The sequence below is a fragment of the Phocoena sinus genome, chromosome 11 (assembly GCF_008692025.1).
Source record: "Phocoena sinus isolate mPhoSin1 chromosome 11, mPhoSin1.pri, whole genome shotgun sequence".
NCBI lineage: Eukaryota > Metazoa > Chordata > Mammalia > Artiodactyla > Phocoenidae > Phocoena > Phocoena sinus.
In genome coordinates this window covers 102,269,778-102,294,709 of record NC_045773.1, presented here as the reverse complement: position 1 = coordinate 102,294,709, position 24,932 = coordinate 102,269,778, and the positions used below count along the sequence as shown (strand labels likewise).

At 46.8% G+C, this 24,932-nt stretch overlaps 1 protein-coding gene across 1 annotated transcript in view; it reads right to left on the bottom strand.

Annotated features, from left to right (window-relative positions):
* Positions 1 to 24,932, bottom strand: part of MYLK4 (myosin light chain kinase family member 4) — a 73,644-nt gene that overhangs the window by 13,835 nt on the left and 34,877 nt on the right. The window contains exons 3-7 of the mRNA XM_032647319.1: positions 9,150 to 9,228; positions 5,559 to 5,664; positions 1,514 to 1,607; positions 1,330 to 1,439; positions 298 to 439 (exon numbers count right to left, since the gene is read on the bottom strand). Of these exons, the coding sequence (XP_032503210.1) occupies positions 298 to 439; positions 1,330 to 1,439; positions 1,514 to 1,607; positions 5,559 to 5,664; positions 9,150 to 9,228 (531 nt within the window). The remainder of the gene's footprint in view (positions 1 to 297; positions 440 to 1,329; positions 1,440 to 1,513; positions 1,608 to 5,558; positions 5,665 to 9,149; positions 9,229 to 24,932) is intronic.

Here is a 24,932-nt window from a genome sequence, read left to right as displayed (position 1 = left end):
GTGGTGGTGGTGGAAACCATCTCCCAGTGAATTCCTTTAACAAAGGCAAGTTACAAGAATCTGAATAGCCGTTCCCTACAGATGGAAACATGCACGTATTAGGAGGTGAGAGAAGTTGAGAATGGGGAGATGAGGCTAAAAATCCAGATTTTCAAATTCCTGAATATGTACCTAGTGACAGGATCAATCTCCCAAGCTGGTGTACAGTACCCAACAGGGCCCCCTGATCCAAGTCCACTCACTGAGGGGAGGGTTTGGGAAGGGTTTACATTTCAGATGATGCAAAACACACCCTACCTTCAGGTCTAAGTGGAGGATGTACATCTGATGCATGTGCCTTACCCCCTCACATATCTGCCTGATGAACAGGATGGTATCAAGCTCGGTCAGATTGTAGTTGTCATCAACGATGCGGTCGAAGAGCTCCCCTCCATCCACACTGCAGGGAAAGAGGGGGGCGCCCTGAGTCATGACCTCTTGATGAGCACGTGTTTCTCGTGTCTGAGCCTCTCTGACTCTTCCAACAGGTGTGTGGGCAGCTATGTCTCTACCTTCTCAGTGAGATGCCTCTTACGTTGAAGGCCCTTATTTGAGCCACCATCACTTTCACAGATGGAAAGTCTCAAAGCCCTCTCATCCAGTGGCTACAGCTCTGGGATGGGTCCATCTCTGCCGTTTCCTAACGCATATGGAGGATGAAGAGGAGGCTAAGAAGGCAGGGAGAGGGATTCCAAATACCACGGGAAGGTTAGACTAATTTCAGTGATAAAATGCTTCCGTGTGGCGGATGCTGGATATTTTATTATCCAAAATCCCCATTGCACAGTGATAAACAAAAGCCAAAATGGGGGCTGGGCTGGGGAAAGGATGTGAATCACAAACACTAATTCAGTGTCAGAATGACTCACTTTCTAACTAAACACTTCCTACGTTTTTATAAAAGTAATTTGAAACAGAAGCTTCTTAGCCCTACTTGTAAGAGTTTGACATGAACTTTGTATTAGCAATTAGGTCAAAGGTGAGATGCAGTTCAAGAATCACTTTCCTCCAGGTTACCCAGAACAAGAGTTAAGCTGGGGCTTTGACAGCACAGCTTGGAAATAAAGCTAAACCTCTGTTGTCCTCCTGCTACTTATCAACAAAATCTCACACGGAGGCGTCAATTCCCGAGTAATTTCCTTCCCGAAGTGGATGAGATTCTGACACATGCAAGTCAGAATCAGGGCGCCCCAGCATGGTCCAGCAGCTCCGAGGCAGGACAGAGCCGCAGCCGCATATAAAGGGGCCCTGGCTGTGTGGGTAGGTTTGGGGCAGCAGCAGGGGACATACTACTCCATGACCAGGACGATGTCGTTCTTAGACTCGAAGGCGTCGTAGAGCTGAATGAGGTTCACGTGGTCCAGCTGGTTCATGACGTTGATCTCGTTCTTCACTTCATCCTGGGAGAGGGAAGGGCTGGTTTAGCGCCGTGAGGACAACGGCCAGGTGGGGTCCACACCGCACAGCCCCTCACCTTGTCCTTCATGCCTCTGGTCTTGATGATCTTGGCCGCCAGCTTCAGACCTGTGGCTTTCTCCTCACACTTGTGAACCTGGCCAAAGCGCCCCCTGCCAGAGAAGAGGACGAGGCCCAGCATGAGGGTCTGTCCCCACCAGGGCCCTGCTCCAGTCACTGCCCAGTGAACAATACAGCTGCCCGGCACCCCTCTTTTTGACTTTGAATGAGCAAGCCTGTTATGCACGTGCTGTAGCCAATATCTCCTAGAACAGGGGCTTCCCTGGTGGCGCAGTTGGTGAGAGTCCGCCTGCCGATGCAGGGGACGCGGGTTCGTGCCCCGGTCCGGGAAGATCCCACACGCCGCGGAGCGGCTGGGCCCGTGAGCCATGGCTGCTGAGCCTGCGTGTCCGGAGCCTGTGCTCCGCAACGGGAGAGGCCACAGCAGTGAGAGGCCCGCGTACCGCAAAAAAAAAAAAAAAAAAAAAAAAATCCACTTGCTAATGCAACGGAGACGGGTTCGAGCTCTGGTCCGGGAGGATCCCACATGCCGTGGAGCAATAAGCCCGTGCGCCACAACTACTGAAGCCCACGCACCTAGAGCTCATGCTCCGCAACAAGTGAAGCCACCGCAATGAGGAGCCCCGCTCACTGCAAATAGAGAAAGCCTGAGCACAGCAACGAAGACCCAACGCAGAGAAAAATTAATTAATTAATTAATTTAAAAAAATATCTCCTAGAACACGTCAAGTTCTGATACAGACCACTGGCATCAGAATTCCCTGGGGGGCGATGTCCCAGCCCTACCCCAGCCCTACTGATACAGGAAGGCCGGGGGAGGCCCCAGAAGCTGCAGTTTCATGACGTCCCTTGGGTGGTTCATTTGCACCCTAAAATTTGAGAACTTCCGTCACAGAAAAAATAGAATCTTTCTGAATACATATGAATGTAACAAGCTAGGCTTCGTAAGCATATGAGTGATACAGGCTGTAGGTCAGGCATATCAGATTACCTTTGGAAACTGCATATAAATAAATAAGAAGTAATAACAAAATTGCATACAGACACATTTAATCAAAATACATATTACATAATCACCTGTGAGATTTTTTGACAGTTTAGCTTGGATATCAATTTAAATATACTTCTTTTTTTTAATAAATGTATTTATTTTTATTTTATTTAATTTTGGATCTATTGGGTCCTTGTTGCTGCGTGCGGGCTTTCTCTAGTTGTGGCGAGCAGGCTCCTCACTGCGGTGGCTTCTCTCATTGCGGAGCACGGGCTCTAGGCGCGTGGGCTTCAGTAGCTGTGGCTCGTGGGCTCTAGAGCGCAGGCTCAGTAGTTGTGGCGCACGGGCTTCGTTGCTCCGCAGCATGTGGGACCCTCCCGGACCAGGGCTCGAACCCGTGTCCCCTGCATTGGCAGGTGGATTCTTAACCACGGCATCAGCAGGGAAGTCCTAAATATACTTCTTAAGACAGCTTCTTTCAAATATCCTCACATACCAAAAGGCACACTCAAGAACAATCTTCAAATTTGACTCGCTTGCTGTGATGCTTGATTTAGTGAAATAACTGGAACCCACGTGCCTGCCTGTGTCGCTGGCCGCATGCAGGAGTGGAAGGAGAGCTCCCCAACGTCGTGGCCAGAAGCCCACAGCAGAGGAGAGGGCTGCTGCAACAGTGAAGGGGTGGGAGTGGAGGCGAGGGCACCGCATCCCCCCGACTCAGCCACGCTCCCTGAGCAGAAGCAGGTGGGTCCGTAAGCACAGCCGAGCACGACTTCAATCCCGCCCACCGGCCCAGGCGTGGTCTCTTTCCTGGAGCTCGTGAACCTACAGCCCCAGGCGCTTCAGATGTGGCTGTTCATTATGAAAAGGCTTGTTTCTTAATTAGCAACGGCCCCCAGAACGTCTTGGCCCAGCAGTGGTGCCTCGTCGCTGTTTTGCTTTAGGGCCTCCCCGTCTGTCTCTCTGGCCTGGTTTATTCTGCAAAGCTTTGAGTGATGAGGTGACCTCACAGGGTCCCTGCTGGTCCACCAGGCTGATAACGTTATGCTAACTGAACGGGGTGAGCAGGGACTCTAAGGCCATGGGGGAGATGAACCCCAGGAAAATTCAGGGGCCTGACACTGCATGCAGGGTCCAGGGATCCTTGCCATGGTGCAATAGCTCTGCCCGAAGTGCAGGATAATTTGCTGCATGTTGGCTCTCCTACTACTGAGAAGGAGGTCCACCTGCTGATGACCTCTTTGTGTTTTGAGGCAAACATATACATCTGACTGCGTTCCTCTAACTTACTTACTGAGCCCAGAACAGGGGGTGATGGGCAGCTGGTCCTGCCTGCAGGATGACGAAGAAGAGTCAACGCTGCCCAAAGGGGCAGGAAGGAAACTCTAAGAGTCACTGACAAACCTCGGTCAGAAGCACGCGCAAACCCTGGTGGCTGTTTCAAAGCCGCTTCTGCAAATAACTTCTCTCCTTTAGAGAAACAGTCGCTGGCTTGCCACCCAAGTATCCCTTTCCCCCCCCAGCCCATCCTCACAGGCTTGAGGGGCCTTCGCCACAATGGGTCAGCTGGCCAGCGGAGGAGGAGGAAGTTCATGTGTGTCCACGTGACAAAGGGCAAAAGGTAAATGGGATTGGAAGAGGGGGGAGGGGCTTTGCACAATCAGCCTCACCCCCAGGACCATAGGCAGGAACGCGCTCTGTAGTAGCCACGCGTGTTTTCCCTGTGTTGGTAAGTAAATTTCTATGTATTTGTATAAATGTTCTGCTTTCCTCTTCCTATTTTACATAGATATGCTGATGGGAGTCAACTGAATAATTTAAGCCTTAAGTTCCAAGATCTCGCAGGGGGATTACTGTGACTGAGGTAGGAGGAGGAACTTCCCCCAGTGACCAACCCGCCCCCGATAGACTTGACTCTTCCTACTTCAGGGAGATGTGGATGTCCTGCCAATAAGTCCTTCTGGGAGGCAAGTAACCGACTGAAATACAGCAATAATCGTAATTCATACGGTAACAGCATGAACGGAAACCAACAATGACGGACACGTGCCATGAGAAGTACAGTGTTCGCTCATTTCTACATTCTGCTCCTCGGTGTTCAAGCTTCCAAACCTTCTGAGGACTCACTCCAGACACGACAGCACAGGAAGTGAGGCAGATGTTAAATGTGGAGGGTAGTCACCACATCAACCTCTCCGGCATCAGTGATGCTTTTCAGAAATGGTTAACGTCTCTCATCTCTTAAAATGTTCGCTTATGATGTTTCCGGTTCTCTGGTTGAGACTGGCAAACACTTATGAAATTCTCAAGATCCATCTCTTTGTTTATAGCAGCACTATTTACAATAGCCAAGACATGGAAGCAACCTAAATGTCCAAGAGATGAATGAGGAAGATGTGGTACGTATATACAATAGAATACTACTCAGCCATAAAAAAGAATGAAATAATGTCATTTGCGGCAACGTGGGTGGACCTGGAGACTGTCGTACTAAGTGCAGTAAGTCAGACAAAGCCAAGTTATCATATGATATCATTTATATGTGGAATCTAAAACAATGATACAAACGAACTTATTTACAAAACAGAAACAGACCCACAGACATAGAAAACAAACTTATGGTTACCAAAGGGGAAAGGCGGGGCGGGGGGCAGGATAAATTAGGAGTTTGGGATTAACATGTACACATTACTATATATAAAATAGATAAACAACAAGGACCCACTGTATAGCACAGGGAAATCTACTCAATATTCTCTAATAACCTATAATGGAAAAGAATCTGAAAAAGAATAGATACATGTATATGTACAACTGAATCACTATGCTGTACGCCTGAAACTACACAACGTTATCAATTAACTATACTCCAATATAAAATAAAAATTTAAAAACGTGAAGAAGCAGTACAAAAGCTAAAATAATAAAATTAAAAATAATAAAAATAAAAACACTTATAAGAATTAAAACAACAGAAAGGGACCTGTCTCTTTGAAAGCGCTCTTCTTTCCTCTTTTGTCACGAGAGTGTTGAAGCTGTGAGCATTACTCACCCTCCTAGGATTTCAGTTCTGCTCACGGTGTAGAAGCTGTTGACCGCGGCCTGCTTGGCTGTCACGATGCGGTGATCAAACGGCGCAGGTGGTGCCCAGGCCTCGTCTGGAGGTGAGAGAAGGGACGCGTGAGAAGCGGCCCGAGGGCCAAGCCTGGGCCTGAGTGCAAATGTGCTCATTTAATAAGAAAACACAGTGGGCCACCTGTTTGATTTCTAATGATCCAGGGAATGTAAGTTTTCATTTCGTGTTAGGATACATGGCTCATGAAGGTGACGCGCCACACCTATGAGAAAGGGTGTCGGGGCCTCTGCACCGTGGCACCTAGCTCCCTCAGGGCAGCTTTCAGAAACGTCAAACAACTGCAAATCTCCAAGCCCCGTACAGTCCAAACAGGTAATACTTTCAAACTGGAGATATCTGAACACAAACCCCAGAAACTGACCCATTTTTTTAAAAGCACCACTGATAAAGTCCATTATTTTCTTTAAGGCAGAGAGAAAAAGATGAAAAATTTCTTCATGTCATTGAAAGGTTTGATATTACTATATATGACTTTCCAAAATATTTTAGCCAGTATTCAAGACACATTTAAGGTGCCAAGGTGCATTTTTCCTGGTAAACACCCAGTAAAACTGGCGAAGTATATATTGTACAGCTCTCAAATTTCTCCCGCCTTCTACCTTCCAGCCTAAGCATCTAACCTCCAGTCCACCTCAGCTCTAAAATACATGTTACTCACTAATATTCTTCCAGTATCCTTTTTACTTTTCCACGGTTACTTGCCGTGAACCTATTCATTTCCCCATTTATTCATTACTTAAACATCTACTGCGTGCAGCTTCTTACGTGCATACAAAGGGTACGAAGGGAAGTGAGTAGATAATAACTTTGCTTTCAAAAATTTACATTTGTTCAAAATGTAATTCTTGAGCACTTATCTTGAGCTAGGTACTTTGCCAAGTGTTCATATTTTTTAAGATTCAGATAATATAAATCTCTGGGCAATTGATTTGATGGGGACGTTCTCCCTTCACACCATAAATATGCTGAAAAGTGAAGAAGGTATGAAAGAATTCTCTTGGTGGCATTCGTCTCTTCAGACCAAAAAAAAACCCCAAAAGTGATTGAGTTATGAACACAAATGGCATCAATGTGGCATGATGTCTCCTCCAGGCTGTTAGGCTAAGTGAAATGTAGTCGGAAATGTTTGCTGGAAAGGTTAAGGAGCTTTAAAGGGCTGGAAGAAAAGCCGTTTCCTACCCAGGGGGGTCACCAGATCTTGCTGCCTGCGGGTCTTTGCTCCAGGGGACCCCAGGACTTTGTCTTGTTGGTCCCCCCGGCGCCTCCGGCGTCCTGTGTCCTCCATGTGCATCTGTCACCTGCACCTGCCACATCTATTCCGCTCTTCTTGTTCTCCTCCTGGACCAAGCTCCCCTCTGCCCCTCTCCACTTACTGCCGCCCGAGGGCTCTGTTGGATGAGGGTTCTGCAAAACAGGTCCTGTCGCTGACTTGCCTGTGGTTCGTGATGTGAAAATGGCTTTTCTGCTGCCATTATTTTACCTGGAATATAAAATCCAGCCACAGCTCTCAAAGCTTCCGGGAGAAAACTTTCAGATGGCCAAGTTTCTGAGCACTAAAGCGTCCTCAAGATGCTGCTTTGTTGAAGGGAGGTAAGCTTCGTGATGGAGAGTTGGCGATGTCAGTGTTCGGGGTGAGATGAAGCAGGATGCATCCCCTCACCCCAAGCAGCACGGTCACAGGCGGAGATGACCAGCACCCCGGGGACTCTCCCTAACAACCTCACGACCCCAAGTTAGTCCACTGACCCTTTACAAAGGCAGTCATTTTGTGACTGCCTAGCTAGTCTGATCTCCATTTTTCACTTCCTTTCCTTAAAGAAGATAGAAGTGACCATGTTAAAGCAAAGTGAAAGGAGCAGTGGTCTCTGAGTGGTAACAGCAGAGAGTCAGCCTTTACTGGTGAAAGAACTGACCTAACTTAAGTTTCCCAACAGCTCCAGACCTTACTAAAAACATCTCTGCAGTGATGGACTTTCTTAGTAAACATTAGCGTTACATTTAATTCTTGGGAAATTAGACTTCTCTACAATTGGTTTCCAAAATACATTAGTCAAGAATGAAATAAGGGGAATTCCCTGGCGCTCCAGTTGTTAGGACTCCGAGCTCTCACTGCTGAGGGCCTGGGTTCAATCACTGGTCAGGGAACTAAAATTCCACAAGCTGCGCGGGGTGGCCAAAAAAAGAAAAACAAGAAATAAGAATCATGTCTTAAATCCCTAAAAAATGCCACAGATGTTTGAACTGGGATGGTCTTTGTTCCAAACAGATTCTGTGGCCCATCGTAACGTAGATTAATTCATTTGAGTTGGCTATATAACTGCCTGGATTTATATGTGAAACTTCCCGGTTGAGGAAGAATCATTCAGTGACCTACTGTGTACTCAATCCTCACAATATTTGGGAAGCAGCCAATTCATACATCTGATCAATCTGATCATTGCTCAGTTATCAATCTTAGGAAGGATGTGCTCTATACTGCTAAAAATAGGAAACTTTTACTTGATATTTTAAAAGTACTGGATGTGATTTCTACTAATCATTATATCCATCTATCATTCGGTAGAAGACTTAGAAAACACTAAAACGCCTGAAAATGTCACAGGCAAGAAGAAAAAATAACGGCAAGAAAACGTGGCCAAGAAAACTCCACACAGCTGGGCAAGTGGCTTCTAACCCACTGCTTTAAAGCAGAGTCACTTCAGTTATCCTTCGATATGGACTTAAATCGCAACGGCGCATAGATCTGCAGAAAACGTCAGCTGTGGAAGCAAATGCTTTAAACCCTACCTTTCATAGGATTGACCACTGTTAGTTCTATAAACACACTGCTCTTTATTTGAACTCTCGTCCAGCCCTGTTTCATCTGGAATTTCGGATTCTCCTTTTTCCTTAGCTTCTCGGTCACCAGGCTTTTCCTTAGAACGAAGCCCATTTTTCTCTTCTTTGAACACTGGCCATTCATTTTTATCGGCAGAGCCTTGCTTATCATCCCCAGAGCTATTATTTTCTTGTCAGCTCAGTCTTTCTGGGCATGAAATGACTCTCCCATCTTCACTTTCCCTTGGCTCTGTGGAATTTCTTACAGCAAAATCTTCTAAGCCTGTTTCGTGTTGAGCTTTATTAAACGTTTCTTTCTCAGATTGTTCTTCCGGGAAGATCTCTCTAAAAGCCACCATAGGACACAGTGTTTTAATGGAGGACGCATGTGATCGGTGTCATTTTGGCTTCACAGAATGGCATCTCTATACAGGCTTCTCTTTATTGGCAGATAAAAGCTTTGGGGAAGCAAAGTAGGAGAAAACGTGACCAGTGGACCGACAGCTGGGCCTCCAAAGAATTTCTAGTTTGTAACTAGTAGGACCCAAAGCCAATCAAACAAAGGTATTCAAACAGCACTTCACCCGACACAGGGCATCACGAACATGTAACTTCCTCTGAACAAGAACAACCTCGCGACTTGTATAACAGAGCTTGACCCACAAATATCTAGTCTTATAGAAAGGTTACCTGTGGCAGGTGCCGTCCTTTTGACTTTATCTGGTGCTGCTTCCTTCAGGCCAGGGTGTGAGCACACCTGCTCCTTAGCCTGTGGGCACACGATTGAGTAATGAGTAATGTGAGTTACACATCACACCAGGCTCTCTCGACCTCAGCACTTCTGACACTTGGGGCTGGAGAATTCTTTGTTATGGGGAATGTCACAAGGATTATAGGATGTTTAGCAACATCTCTGGCCTCTGCCCACCCGAAGCCCACAGTACTCTCCCCCACCCAGGTGTAATAGCCAAAAAATGCCTCCAGAAATTGCTAAATGTCTCCGGTGGGCAAACTCACCCCATATTGAGAACCATTATATTACACAATTCAAACACAGAAAAAAAAACCAAAATAAATAGTAATTTAGAGGGTAGAACAGTCGGAATTAATGAAGCCCTGTACAGACTAGAGTGTTTGAAAGCAAATGACCTCACTATTTTCGAAGAAATTTTGTAAAACTCTGGCATTGTTTGTAGAAGAAGGCCCATCTTCATGGATAGATAAAGGATATTGTAACGCGATTGTCACCCTTGACCTCTGTTTGCATTGTCTTGATATAGTTCACATATAAATCAAATAAAAACGAGAGGCTATATGTCAGTGGGTTTTGTAAACCAGAAAGTAGGAGAGTAAAGTAAGCTTTTATAAAAGGGGCTTCTACAGTGCTTAGAACAGATGGCCCCTTTCTAAGGAGATAAACATTCTTTTCACAGTCCTGGTTTCTCTGAATTAGCTAAGCAAACCCTTTTTAAATACCACATAAACCCACCCAAATTATCATAAGTTCTGAAGTTATGCGTTATAAGTTAATGAAATTGTATGGATGTCCAAAGAATCAGTCTTTTTTTCTTTGGAAAGAGAGTAAAATTTGCCTGAGGGTGACTTACAAGCATGAAACACCATGTCAGTGCAGGTCATAGATATCAAGACAAATTATAAATGTGCTTTTAAACAATCCAAAGGGCAGTCCCATAGGTTCAGAGCCTTTCCAGTTTTCAGATAAGGACCTTCAAACACAGAGGCATGTTTAGTAACTCTGCAGAAAACCAAAATTAGAGATTAGAGCCCAGGAGTTCGGAACTTTCTCTTTTAAGTGAAAGGTCAGGAAAATGTCTTTTAGTTTCCCTGCTCTATACTTGCACAGCAATCAGCACATACTCCCACCCCAGTATAGCTTGCAACATTTTCTTAAACATTTTTTTTCTTTCTTTCTTTCTTTTTTTTTTTCTTTTGCGGTACGCGGGCCTCTCACTGTTGTGGCCCCTCCCGTTGCGGAGCACAGGCTCCGGACGCGCAGGCTCAGCGGCCATGGCTCACGGGCCCAGCCGCTCCGCGGCATGTGGGATCTTCCCGGACCGGGGCACGAACCCGCGTCCCCTGCATCGGCAGGCGGACTCTCAACCACTGCGCCACCAGGGAAGCCCTTCTTAAACATTTTTTCTCATCAGTTTCCCACTTTTCCCAATTTTTTGCGTACCGCCAAAAAAAACACCAAAAAAACCAACAAAGAAACTGGTGTGTCAGTTAATTTCAATCTATCAAAATATGTAAAATTGAGAATTTGGCTGTAAGCGTCCAGGCGTTTGCCTCCAGGGACGTCTCAGTATCAGTGGTGGGTGCCCACAGGATGTGCTGACGCTCTCTGGGTGCAGTGTTCTGATTTGACCAACAGGAGAGCTATCAGTTCTGAGGAAGGTAAGAAACAGGCTTCCAAACCAGACCATTTTCTCCTTTAATTATATATCAGATATGATTCACCATTTAGATAACGTAAGAAGGTCTTTATTCATTGCCACAGGCTATTATATTTTCATTTCCCTAGGTCATACTGACATCTAGAGGAACTTTGAACTGAAGAGTTCCCGAAAAACAGAAGACGTATTTCTCCTCTTCTGTTTCTGGGCAGCGACTTCAGTATGAAGTTCGTTCTTAGTGTTTCCAAGTTATATGTAGAAGTTGCTAAAATAGGAAGTACAGGTGTGTAAGCACATCTTGTTTGTTTTCCAAAAACAAACGTATTCTGTACTGATTAAAGAGGACTGGTCGGTGCTGGAAGGATTATGATCACCGTCTGCTAAGGATTAAAAAAATCAGGCCGGACACTGTGTCCTTTGCTGAATTCATGCTGACGGACCGGACGAGCACGAGGGCCCCATTTCACTCACAGTCACTCATTAATTTGTTCACTTAATCATTACTCATATATTTGCACATGGATCCCTTTTTTTTGTTTTGCGGTACGCGGGCCTCTCACTGCTGTGGCCCCTCCCGTTGCGGAGCACAGGCTCCGGACGCGCAGGCTCAGCGGCCATGGCTCACGGGCCCAGCCGCTCCGCGGCACGTGGGATCTTCCCGGACCGGGGCACGAACCTGTGTCCCCAGCATCGGCAGGCGGACTCCCAACCACTGTGCCACCAGGGAAGCCCCATGGATTCCTTTTGTAACCATTTCCCCATTCCTTTTATAATATTAGTGGATGTAGAATGACTCGGGAAAGAAAGGTGATTTGGCCCGAATACCCAAGTATTCAAAACACAGTTTTGCTCTCTCTACTCTGTCCCATTTCCTGGGCTGGTGTCCTGAGTGGACCTGTGTTCCCAAGCTTGTCCAGCTAGTCTTTGAGGGGCATGGAGGAAATGTTAGAACTAATTTCTATTCTTTCTCCATTCTTTCCAAATGTATATTTTACTTACTTTTAAAAATATGTCTTAGTAATATTGAGCACATATAATTTATGTCTGTAATATATGAAATGTTTATAAAAATATGTATACATGTATTGCTTATCCATTTATAAATAGAGTAAAATATTGCCATATGCTTTAAGATATTTTGCCGATAGCAGTGAACAGTCAGACTACTTCGGAGACCACTCCTCTAGGTGACACTATTTCCCACATTCTGCTTTTCTGAAATATGTGCTTTAGAGAAGAACCATTCTGGTTAGCGGGTTCAAGGGCAAGTACCTAATTACAGCTGTCCGCTCAATTCTTGCAAACTCTTCTCCACCTTCTACAAAGTACTGCTTTTAAGAGGTCAGGATTCGTTCTTCAAACGACCTTTGTGACAGAGTAAACCAACTGCATGCACTTCACACTCCCGTCTCTGTTGTAGTTTCGCTTATTGCCGTGGAATCGAGACCCTTAGAGGAAGCAACACGGGTGCACAGGTGTGTGCCGTGTACCACCAGCCTCACCAGCCCAACATTAAAACCCTACTTTTCCTGAGTGGTGGGATAACCAAAAGCGAAATTAATTCGATTGAACAACTTTGCCCAATCCCTCTTTCATTCCCATTCAATAAAAATCTATTTTAAAAAGCAGGCCTGAAATGGCTTTAACTTTGAAATAACAGAAAGACTGAGATGGTTGCTGCCTTCTCTGGACGATCCTTTCCTGGGTTATGGTACTGTCCCCGCCCCGGGGGTATGGACCTTTCCCTACACCTCTTCTTCCCCAGCACCACACGAAGGGTCAGGGTTCTAGAAGTGCCTGGTGAGCCCGTGTACACGAAGGAAGAAGTGCTTTCCGGAATGGTGGTCTCATGGCGAGAACATCCGTGTGTCAGGCTGCATCACTGAAAAGCCGGACCACCCAGGCACAACCTGACGTGCACCCTGCCACTAACTCTCACATCCTTTGCATCACTTAGCTGATGTTAAGTGACACCCACAGCCCTGCATTTGGGGACTACAGTTGCTTCAGAAAACTGTTTTCTTAACATCACAATGGGCCACGACTAAACTAACGGCATAAATCCTGAGCTGAGGGTATATTACTGCTTATGGAGGTGCCAAGATGGACATGTTTGGTAATTTTAACATTATGCCTTAGAAATACAAAAGCAAAATTACAACAACTGTAATGACCTTGTTAAACTCTGATTAGAATCCTCGTGGGGGAGAGAGAAAAACAGAGGCTAAAAGCAGACAAAGAGAGGAATTTTCAGAAGAAATATTAAAACCGTGTTTCCTCGTCTGAGCACAGAAGATGATTGTAGAGATCACCTGTGAGAGCAATCTACTTCTCTTCATCCTCAGGGCACACTCAGATTCCCTGGGCATTAAGGCGAAGGCCCCTAAAGTCCCTGGCTGATACAACCCCCTTTGTGATGTGCAGCGTCTGGTAGGACAGGACCTGACGTTGGCAGGAAGGCAAGTGCTGACCCTGACCTCAGAGCACAGCGAGTGGACCCTCCCCAGGCTGCGGAAAACATCGGAGATAATCGGACAGAAGACTAAAGCCTCTTGGTGTGTCCACAATTCCAGGGACAGGCTTCATCCAGAAACCAAGGAAATAGGACTCCTCACAGGTGTATGTCAAGAAAGAGCCCGGAATCAAAGGCATTGGTTCAGGAAAGTCTAATCGGAGGCTCTGTCAAGGGAAGAGACGTGGGCAATCCTGCTTTCATTTGATTATAAGATGCATGGACAGTTCCACGAAAAGGCGGCACACTGCACAGGGAACAGACCCTCCAGCCAGAGAAGACGGATGGGGGCCCGCACTGCTCAGAGGTGCTGTCAGGCTACTCCTCACTGACCACAGGTTTTACTTAATCTAAACACACTTTTGAGTTTTCTTATCTCCACAACCCCTGCTGCGGCCAAGGCCCCGTGGCCACACGTGGGTGCTGAGCAGGGCTGTGCAGACCCAGGGTTACGCGAGAGGCCGGCCCTTGGTCTGCCCTGCCGCCTGGGGGGCCAGGCTGTGGACCAGAGCCGCAGACTACTGACTATATAGGCCTCCTCCACCCTCCTCTCCAGCCTGGCTTTGTCGATTCAAAAGAACTGGTTAGAATTAACCTGGAACAAATTAAAAGTCTTCTCCTAAAGATCCAGTCACATTGGGTACTTGGGTCGTAAGGATCTGACTTTCCCTCGTCTCACTGCTGATGGACGAGCTCACCTGAGACGTCTCATACCAGATCCGTATCTTCTGATTTCCTAGCCACCGCCGTCTCCCCGTCTGCCCCGAACAGGGACTGCTCAGCCCTCCGAGGCGTACCTGCTCTTCTCACACAAGCTGCCGACGAGACTCTGCCTGCGGCCCCGCGCCACCCCACTTCCCACGTGCCCAGACTCTCCCGCGCTCTGACCTGGTGCTTCTCGGCCACCCGGGGTGGCGGACCGTCCGGCAGCCATCAGCGCCCGGGGCCCACCAGGGAATCTCACGACACTGCCCGTGTGGAGCCCGGACGCGGAGGATCTGAGGCCCGCACGGACCGTCAGGCTCTGCCGGGTTTGGGGGCCGCGGCTCGCCGGCGCCGGCCCCGCCCCTCTGGCTTTGGAGGCGCTTTGGTCCCTCCCCGCCCGGGCGGCCCCACCAGAGTGTGGAGGCCAGCAACACCCCGGGCAGACCATGTTGCTCGTGTTTCCCTTTACCCATGCCGCCTCCCACCCACCTTCAAGGGTCTGACCCTCCCCAGGGTGCACGATTACCCAGCAGACCACTGCCTCCCAGGGGCACGTGTGGAAATGGGTCTGGGGCACAGCCCCGAAGACCACAGCTCCCCCAAGCTGACCTCGGGGGGATCGGGGTGGGGGGAGCCAAGAAAAAGCCCGTGCTGCCAAGCGCCCCTCGGGACCCTCTGCCCGGGACCCTCCAACCAGGACTCTCCGCCCGGGGTCCTCTGCCTGGATCCTCCGCCCGCATCTTCCACCTGGGACCCTCCGCCTGGGACCTTCCGCCCGGGACCCTCCGCCCGGGACCCTCCGCCCGGATCCTCCACCCGGCCTGCTGGTCCAAATGTAGTCATGGCCAGTGATTTAATTCCTCCACCAAAATGGAGGTGAGCAGAAGAGGGGAGACTCGGGCTGAAGTGGAAGAACACTACCTTCCAGGGCGCAGAACTATTGACACACTCCACGCAGAAGCGTGTCTGAACACCCCGAATCAGTGCAGGCTTCTGCCTTCTTGGGATTCTGTTCCCAGAACAGAACCTGGCACTTCAGACCGGGCGGCAAAGTCACTGAGGAACGGCGTGTGTGTGTGTGTGTGTGTGTGTGTAACCAGTTTCAAACGCAGGTATAAATGGGATTAGAGCTCCTTGATGTTCATTTGATTTAAATGAGCCTTACTTAGTAAAATTCCTCTCTTATACCACACAAGACCCGACCTTGGAATGTTTTCACATGAAGTTTACTACGTTTTATCATCACCTAATAAAACTCCCTGATTTCTCCGCGCTGCAGACAGTTTTGTAAGGATTCATTTCACATGGTATTCTCAGGCTGCTTGTTAACTTTTATTTTAGGTTCGCTTTTATCACTCCCTCCCCTGTCTCCTGCTCCGAGTAAGCGGTGGGCAGTTCAGCCCATGCCCCCCACGGGCCTTCGTGGAGGCGGGCACCTCCCGGGGGGCCCAGTGTTCCCCAAGGGAGGGGCTGTGTGGTCCCTTGGTGGTAAGGGAAGTTCGGAGGTCTGAACTTAGATTCACTGAACGAAGTATTTAACCTCGCGCTTCGCCTTTCCACAGCTTCCCCAGGGCAGCAAATTTTGAAAGCACACGACAAGGCGAAGTGGCTTTCAAAGGCTGTCTCTGAAAAACAGTGAGAAGCCGCGAAGCTCTCAAAAAGTCTCTGAATGTGGAATGTAATACAAACTCTGTAGGTATAAACCCATCTGTTACGACTATCCCCAAACATTTAGTTGCCTGGTCCCTTCTACTCAAAGTAGGTCCGTGGCCAGCACCACCACCTGGGAGCTTGTTAGAAATGCACACCGTCAGCCCCACCACACCCACCGGATCAGAATCTGTGCTTTCACCGACCCCGCAAGGCTCCCGTGGACGCTAACATTCGAGAAGCGCTGGCCTAGGTAACACACGTAAGGACTTGGTGTAAAGACACGTTTCACACAATGTTCATCACGGCCTCTTGTATTGATTTGAATCTTGCCTACATCCACGATGAGCGAATGTCACGCTTGGGGAAGCTCAGAGGGGGGCGGGAGGGAAAGGGGGCGGAGCCAGGACACAGCTCAGCTGGTCTGGAAGCCAGTGGCCTTGAGGGGCGTAGGCGGGGGAATCCATCACCGTGCTGAACACTAGTGACTTCCGCAGGGTGTCCAGAATCCTGACACCGACCCAGGGGTCCTCACAGGGACTCAGAAGAGAATGCCAGCCTTGATACCACGTGACGAGAACTGGCCACTCACCTCTGGGGTCTCCACTGATGGCGGGAGCTCTGGCCACAGACAAAAGCAGCATTGAGGTGTAAAGGTCCTGCTATGGACTGAACCTTTGCGTCCCTACAAAATTCATATACCGAAGCCCTAACTCCCAGGATGAATGTATTAGGAGGCGGGGCCTTTGGGAAGTGATCAGGTTTAGATGAGGTCCTGAGGGCGGGGTCGGACAATGAGATTAGTGTTTTTATAAGAGGAGGAAGGTATCAGGGTCTTCCTCCGCCCCTCTGCCACGTGGGGACACGGAGAAGGCGGCTGTCTGCAGCCCGAGAGAGGGCCCTCATCGGAGCCCGACCGTGCTGGCCCCCAACCTCAGGCCTTCAGCTTCCAGAACTGTGACAGACAAACGTCTGTTGTTCAGGCCGTCCAGGCCACGGCATTTTGTTACAGCCACCCCAGCTAAGACAGGGACAATGAAAACTGTCGCAGTGGAAACTCTAGAGAATTAGGGATATGTTCTGCTCGGCTCCAACCTGCACGGAACAGTTAGGGTTATTAACACAAGTGCTCTAACTTGGTTATAGCAAGCTGTCAACTTTAAAAGGAACAAAAGTAATTTTAGTTAGCCCAGTTCTTATGAAACAAAGATTTAGAAGCCCACAGACAGTACATGGCCTCTGATACGGTCTAGTTGTCTGTGCTTTTACTCCTAAGGTAGCCTTAAACCCTCAATTTACGGAGAACATAAATACCTTATCGAACTCTTGGTGTTTTTACCTGTCTTTTGTCTTATTGTGGATGTACGGGAAACTATTCAGCGAGCACTTATACCAGTCATTAAAATAGGGAAATGCTTCCATACCGGTTGGTAAATAGTGGGTGTCTTGCGACCTCCAGGGGTCCCCCCCAGCTCCTGACCCAGCCGCCCCGCCAGCCTCTGGACCTTCCTAAGACCCAACAACTCGGGAGTCCGTACCTGGCGGGGCGGGGACCTCTGTGTCCCTGCTCGGATGGGCGAGTGACTGAGCTCCCAGTTATTCAAGCCCCGCACAGGGAACAGGGATAACATATGAGTGCCCCTGGGCACAAGGGCAGACTCCTGGCTACACAATTTTCAATATTTGGATAAAGGCTTGCAATTTTATTTTTGCTACCCCTACGAGTTATCATTAGTGGGAAATTGGAAAGTGTGCCTTGACAGTCAAGGGGAGAGCCGTGTGTGACGAGTGAAGAGGACGTGGGTGTTTCTACCAGCACCTCCTTTGCTGCCTTAGGCCTTGGGGCAGTGGTTCTGCAGTTTGCTAAGCTCCTGCCCCAGACAGCCTTCACTAGTAGCTCCGGGTTGGAGCCCGAGAACACTCTTCACGAACTCTGTAAGTGATTCTGATGTAAATGGTCCAGGGGCCATACTTTGAGGAACCATACGGAATTCCTACTCATTATTCAACACCGTACCCAAGAAGGTTTCCCGTTGTGAATTCTGCCTTGAAACACTCCTTCCCTTAGCCTTTTACTGAAAGAGGAATCAGTCTTTCTTCCACGTGTGTTGGCTGTGCATCTATCATGCATTTATCATAGCGACCCTGCCTAGACACCTCGGTGTCCTTAGCGTCTAACTCTGTACTTGATCAATTGATTAACTGATCGATCGATCGATGAGTAAGTGGGGGGAGCTGATGCCAGACGGTATCTGCTGAGCGCCTCAGTCACCTGTATAAAACGTATCGTGAGGGCTGAGCTATTTATTATATCCTTTAGTACATCCTCCTCGGTATGAGGCTAGACGTCCAGCTCCCAGGCTCCTGGCCACCTAGAAGTCCCCACGCTCACGCAGTGGGCTTTGCAGGCCTGCACCTCTGACAGAAAGCCCGTGCTCTGCTCAGACCGCTGTGTCACCAGTTATGTATCATTTTACCACTTTCCCAACAAATGTCTCATACCTAATAAAAATCATTTGCTTAACGTATATATTTCAGAGCTATTATTCATACCTCTGTATTGGCCATAACTTCCTTAATGTGCTTCAGAGACACTTAATGGACACTTCCAACGACGAGAAGAGGAAACGAGAAGAGGTTAGGGTGTCAGCACTGCTACATTTTACTTCCGTAGGATTATGAAGCAATTTTGCCTAGAGAGCAGCAGCTATCTCCTTTGAAATGTCTGATTAAATCTCTTTGTACATCACGTAGCCCAACACTAAAATAGGTGCTAAATCAATGCCTTTGCCTTTGCCACTGCAGTCCTTCACTGTGTCTGTCCTGGGATTAAGGAGCCAGCCTGTACGTTATTCTAATGCTGCCTCAGCTCTCAAAGTCTACGATGCCACAGGATCTAGACTGCAACTGGGTAGAGCTGGAGAGCACACTCCGAACCTTTGTCTGTTAGCACGAAGCCGCTTCTTGGGGGCTTTGTCAAGTACCTTCACCCTTGGAATCTATCTCCTGTTGCGATGATGGTTTAGTAGTAACCAGATGCCTGCGCGGAAATGTCTTTAGGGCAGACCGTAGAAAGCAGTGTGCTTGTCTGTTTGGCTGCGTGATATTAATTTTCCACTTCTCAGCTGGCGGGGCGTTGCTTCAATGGCGTTGGCTTCTCCCCACTGCATTAGGCCCTGTCAACACGAGGAGGGGGCGGTCTCTTGGGAACTTTACCAACAGAGGCCCGTTTCCCCCTCTCCAAGGGGAAGGGAGTGTGGTGGGTTAGTCCTGTTTCTTCCCCAGCATCGCTGAGAGGCAGTGATGCGGGGATGGGCTTGTAAGACGCGCACATCGTCAGCTCCTTTGCAAATCTGCAGTCTCGGGCAGCCTTGGCAATGAGCCTGTCCTCCTTGTTTAAACAGGGAGCTCCGTTCACTGATTCAAATAAGAATAACATTCTCTTGTTTGCCAAGGTGAGAGATTGCTGCGTCGATGAACAAAACCAATACAAGCGAAAAGGTAGCATTTTTCATTATGGAAATCAGCTCTTTACTTTCCACAGTGGCTGAAGGCAGAACCAGGAGAAATAGGAAAAATCAGCTTAGACAAAACGTCACAGGTTTAACTTAGATTTTAAAAAGAAATTAAGATAATGGAAGTAGTTTGCTGCACCGTCAGGCGGGTTAGATACATAACTGTTCTGTATTCCCAACCACACAATTTACCACAAAAGAACCCAGTATTTTAACAGTTCAAAATAAGACAAAGAAATAGAAAACTTACTAAATCATAAAATCTATTTAGCATTTGAAGAGACTCTGAAGGGCATGTAGCCCAATCAGCTCAACTGAAAATGAGAAAAACGAGATTCTTCCCAATTCCACCCAATTATAGGAGATTTTAATAATATTTGAAACGTTTCTGCTAAAACGGGTGGCTCTGGATGATACTGGTGCTTCTTCCTACAACACCTTCATCCTTACAAGTGTTAACAGGGCTCCATGGAGTACGGACTCTGTCCTCGTTTTCTCTCACTAAACATCCACCCACCACAGTACATATTCCAAATGTACACACAGTTCTCAATATCCCATTTGTTATTACAAAGCAGTTTTCTGTGACTTTTAGAAGAATAGGCAACTATAGATGAGTTTATGTTAGGAATTGGTATAAGCATAGGCATTAACCTGTGCTATGGTACCGGTTTGCCAGAGTGAGAAGGACAGAGTTAGGTCAAGTAAACTTTAAAGTGCCGATTTTTGTTTGGAGGAAAAACTTCTTCTCAAATAAGACACGATAATGGACAGGATTAAGGAAACTCGATTAGCACCTGCAGGAGGTATCTAAAGAGAGTCTCTAGGCTTGCAGTGTACAGGACCTGAGGACTAGAAGGGGCTGGTCTGCTTTCCTTGGCTTGTTGGGGCCCCGCATGGAATTCTCTGTGGGTTTCAGGAGAGCAAAATCCTGTGTCGTGTACTGCCATAGGAAGCAAAAACAGTGCACACTTGCTCGCCCACCTTCCTGGAGACCGTTTGCTAGACTACGCCCAGAATAGCAGTAAATAACTGAGTGCCTCCGATGAGGTGACAGCCGGCCTCGGCCGCAGCACTGCGCGATCACAGCTGCAAAGTGCAGTCATGGGTATTCCAAGAGTAGGATTGCAGTCTGTTTTCAGTTAGGAACCTCGTATAAAACCGTACTCCATCTACATTCCCTCCATTCAGCTGGGCCCGCCTCAACGTGCTTAATGAACTCTTTCTTCTGTGTGAACCTGACTGACACACAAAGGTAACCCCCTTAGGTAAAAGTCATGAGCAAAATGCTCATATAAAACCACAGGGGCCGATACCCGTTTGCTCTTTTCCTCTGTTCACTGAGAGGCATGGCCATGCTCACGTTCACAGGCTAGGCTATCTCATCAAATTCCAGAAAATACATCTGAACTGTGAAGTGAGAAGCTGCTAAAAGAAAAGAAAAAAAAATAGAAGTAACTTTTTCCATCTATTCTGGTCACATCTCATTATTTTCATGTATTAAAATCTAGGCAATGGTCGAAACATACTTGAATGTCACATTTAACGAGACCAGTTCAATTTGGCATTTAACAATCACTGTAAAATTTTTCATTTTGATTTAATTCAGTTATAAGCAATATATTTTCCAAACTGACCTCATTATTGGTGGAGTACATTTACACAAATACATAACTTACTACAGCAACATCGGTCAAATCTGAACATGAAAATTTCTTTACATGCTATTACTTTGCTGTTGTTCATTTTCTATTCACTCCCACAAAATTACTCGTATTGGCACCAAATTTTCCTATTCAATAGAGAAGTAGCATTATTTAAAAATAAATAAGTTGTTTCCAGGTAGATGTTATAAAAAATATTAAGTACTTTTTATGACTTCTAGTCTTAGTATCACCTCAAATTTTTTTCTCTACTAAAAGCTATGACAATTAATGTCAAAGTCAAATGCAGTGGTTTTTTCTTTTTAATTTTAAAGAAAATTAACCAGATGAGGATTACAACTCCTATAAAAATCCACATTCTATAAAACGAGGACTCCAGCTGCAAAAAATTCCTCAACTCAAAATCCTAAAATCTAGGGGTTTTTTCAAGTGATTAAATAACTAAGACTAGTTTATTTTATAATACAGATATATAATTTTTAATGAAATAGCATACCATTTATATGCATTTCATAATCATCCATATTTTTATTAAATCTCGGTCCCATCAACACTGATTTAACCAAATTCACATCTTCAAAGTGTACATAACCTTTTCCCCCAGATGATCTAATATCTTTATTAAAATTTAAAAATAAGAATTTTGATAGAATTATCCTAACCCTATATGTAAATATACTTCCTCTAAACAATGTTTTATTTTAATAATTAATAATGTTAAAATAAGTTTCCTTACTAAATTCAAGTACTAATCAAAGAACACCAGCTCCAAACTAAAAAAAAAACTTGGGAAAGTTGACTGAATCTATAAACATACTTGTGCTTGGAAATGATAGAAATGTGTTCTTACGGGTGATATTCTTTGATGAAAACTCTGTTTTTTAACTTTGCCTTCAAGCATTACATTTTGTTACCTTCTCTTTCAATAGTTTTTCAAACCACTTTTTCAGAGGTTACCAAAGAGTTGATCTTTTCTTAATCAAAGTTTAACGTCACTGATTTGCCATACAATGTAGCCTTTGTCACCATGACTTTTGGCTGTGAAAAAAGGAAAACAAATCACGTCTCACCTTCCCATTCCCTCCAGTGACAGCACAGAAGGAGCTGTCCACTCTCAGATGTGCTGTGACCTAAGCCATCAGTCTCATTAGCCTCAGGTAGCCCAGGAGTTAATTAGGTACTAAGATGCTCAGGGATTCTACCAGCTCTCAGCTTCTCACAGGGCTGTGTCTTGTTTATATTCAGGACTATATGTTCCTTCCACTTAATATTTTGGCTTCTTACTTTGTACTCCAACTCCAGTGAAAAGTTCTGGTCTCCTCCCCACCCGGCTCCCTCAGTGCAGAAGTCTTTATTAAGACTGGGTTTGCCTTCTGACTGCGACACCTCAGTATTTTCCCTACACAGCTCACATCCTTGAAAACATTATCTGGTTTCTTTCTAAATGAGCACCTCTGGTAGGGCACTTGTAAAAATATCTAAAAGTTAAAATCTAAACCCTCCCTGTGTAAGCCGTGTGCCTCTCAGTGTTCAGATGACACCCTTTCTCTTAGACGATATGTTTTCACCTCATCCCTTTAGTGGTCCTCGTGACTCACGCGTGACCAGGAACTGAGAGCTGTTTGGCATTTCTTCCTGCTTTGGCCTTCATCTACCAGGCTTCTCCGTCCACTGGTGTATTTGACATCTATGAGCACTGAGCCCTGGTTTATTCTCCTTAGAGAACTCACCGACACTTTCAGCTAAACTCTGTACAAATGATCTCAGAATTCTGTCTTTAATCCCATAATCCCAATGATTGCTAGATCTCAACATTTTGCCATGCTATAAGGCTTTCAAACGGTACAAATCTAAAATAAAACCCAACATCTTACACCTGCATTGGCTTGCCTTCAGTGATACCAGGCTCTGTCAACAGCGTTGTGACAGTCTTAAGTGTAGATCTGCCAGGGAGCCACAGGGTCCGGCTGAAAACAAGCCAGGGCCAGGCCTGAGCCTTGCACTAAAGTCCCCCATCCTCCCACCGGGTACAGCCCTCAGAGGAGGCTCACCAACCTTAGACTCAAGGCCATGGCAAGCTCCACCGTTCAGGCATGCGACTAGTACCAGGACTCCAACAAGTGAGCACAGAAAACCAAATGGGAATTCCAAATGGGAAAACAAATCCTGAAAGGTCTGCTCATGGTGAATAGGGCCCCGATGCTAAGCTTGGGTCCCAGGGTGCAGCAATAGTCTCTAGGGGGGAGCCCAACAAGGTCAAGATCTAGACTTGGCTCTGACACACACAACGAAACTTGAAATGGGGACCAGCAAAGCCTGGTCCTAATATCTGGGATCTCCTTGGGAGATGGGGTGCTCTAGTCTGGGGACTCAGGTGTAGGAGGCTCACATGAGAACTCAGGGTGCCCACGGGGGGAGCTACACATCTGAGAACCATGTAGAGGTCCGGAGCAGCTTCACGCAATGGCCTGATGTACAGAAAGGAGCCCAGTGGCTGGGCAGAGACACTGCATTTCCCAAGAATTCTAATAGGGAGAATTTCCTAAAATAAAGCTCCTCTGTCTAAGGAAAGGCAGAGAGGTCAAGGCTGCCTAGCATTTCCTGCTTCACCCCAAGCCTGTGGGTCCACTGATCCCTGAGGTCAGCCTGTGGGAAGCTAAGGGCCAGGATACCCTGGAAAGGAGGCGGACGCTTAACAACTGAAGGCCCTGAGAACAGGTTCAAGGTCGAAATGCACATTACAGGGCAGTGACCTGCAACCCCAGCTGCACCATAGAATCACCTGGAGAGCCTCTGAAAAATACCAGCCCTGGTGTCCCATTCCAGGCCAACTGCATCCAAGTCTCTAGAGTGGGACCCTCACTTCAACATTTTCTAAAGGCTTAGACTTGTCAGACCTAGCAAATGAAAACATAGGATGCCCAGTTAAATTCAAATTCAGATGAACAACAAATAATTTTTTAATATAAGTATGTCCCTTACTAAAAAAATCATTCATTGTTTATCTGAAATTCCATTTTAAGTGGCGCCCTGTCTATTTTCTGGGGCAACTCATGTTGAGTAATGTATAGTCAAGGCTTGGGAACAGTTGCCCCGGGGTTGGTTGCCCTCTAATTTGCAAAGTTTGTCTTAAGTGGAAAGTGAGTTCTGTCACAGACGAGACTCCCCTGTGAGGTTTATGAACTAGGGTTTAATTCACCAGACTTCAGTGGTGTGTGCAGGAGACAGCCAGGGTCGATAGCAGGGAAGTAAGCAAGACAGTATTGCTGTCCTCCAGGGACTAGCCGTCCAGAGGTGAAATAAAATAACACATTATTTCTTATTAAAATAAGAAATAATTTCTTTAAAATATTTACCCAATTAGTGACTGATCATCTTGACATCTCTGTTTATGAGAGAAGTCTATTTGGAGCAAGAATTACAGAAATAAAACCTTTTTGGAACCTTTTAGATGGAGCATCAAAACTTCATTCTTAAAAATTAACGACTTTGGGGCTTCCCTGGTGGCGCAGTGGTTGAGAGTCCGTCTGCCGACACAGGGGACATGGGTTCGTGCCCCGGTCCGGGAAGATCCCACATGCCGCGGAGCGGCTGGGCCCGTGAGCCATGGCCGCTGAGCCTGCGCGTCCGGAGCCTGTGCTCCACAATAGGCTGCAACAGTGAGAGGCCCGCGTACCGCAAAAAAAAAAAAAAAAAAAAAAAAATTAACCACTTTGAAATACTGATTTAAAGCTTTTGCTCTCTATAGGTTTTCTGGCACCGAAAGCTACCTCCAGGTTCGAAGGATGCCTCACTCCTGCAGGCTGCGCTCAGCTGTGGAGGTGGAAGCTCCCAAGCCGTGGGGTTCCTTAGGAGATTCGAAGCACACCTCTCAGTGTTCTTTAAAGATGGAGTTTAAAACGTTGAACAGGATGACGCAAGGGACAAGGGGCCAAGTCATAGCACAGACTGTCTTACAATAGCTCATAGTAGCACAAATACTTTGTTATTAACAACGTCCCAGGTACTGAAAT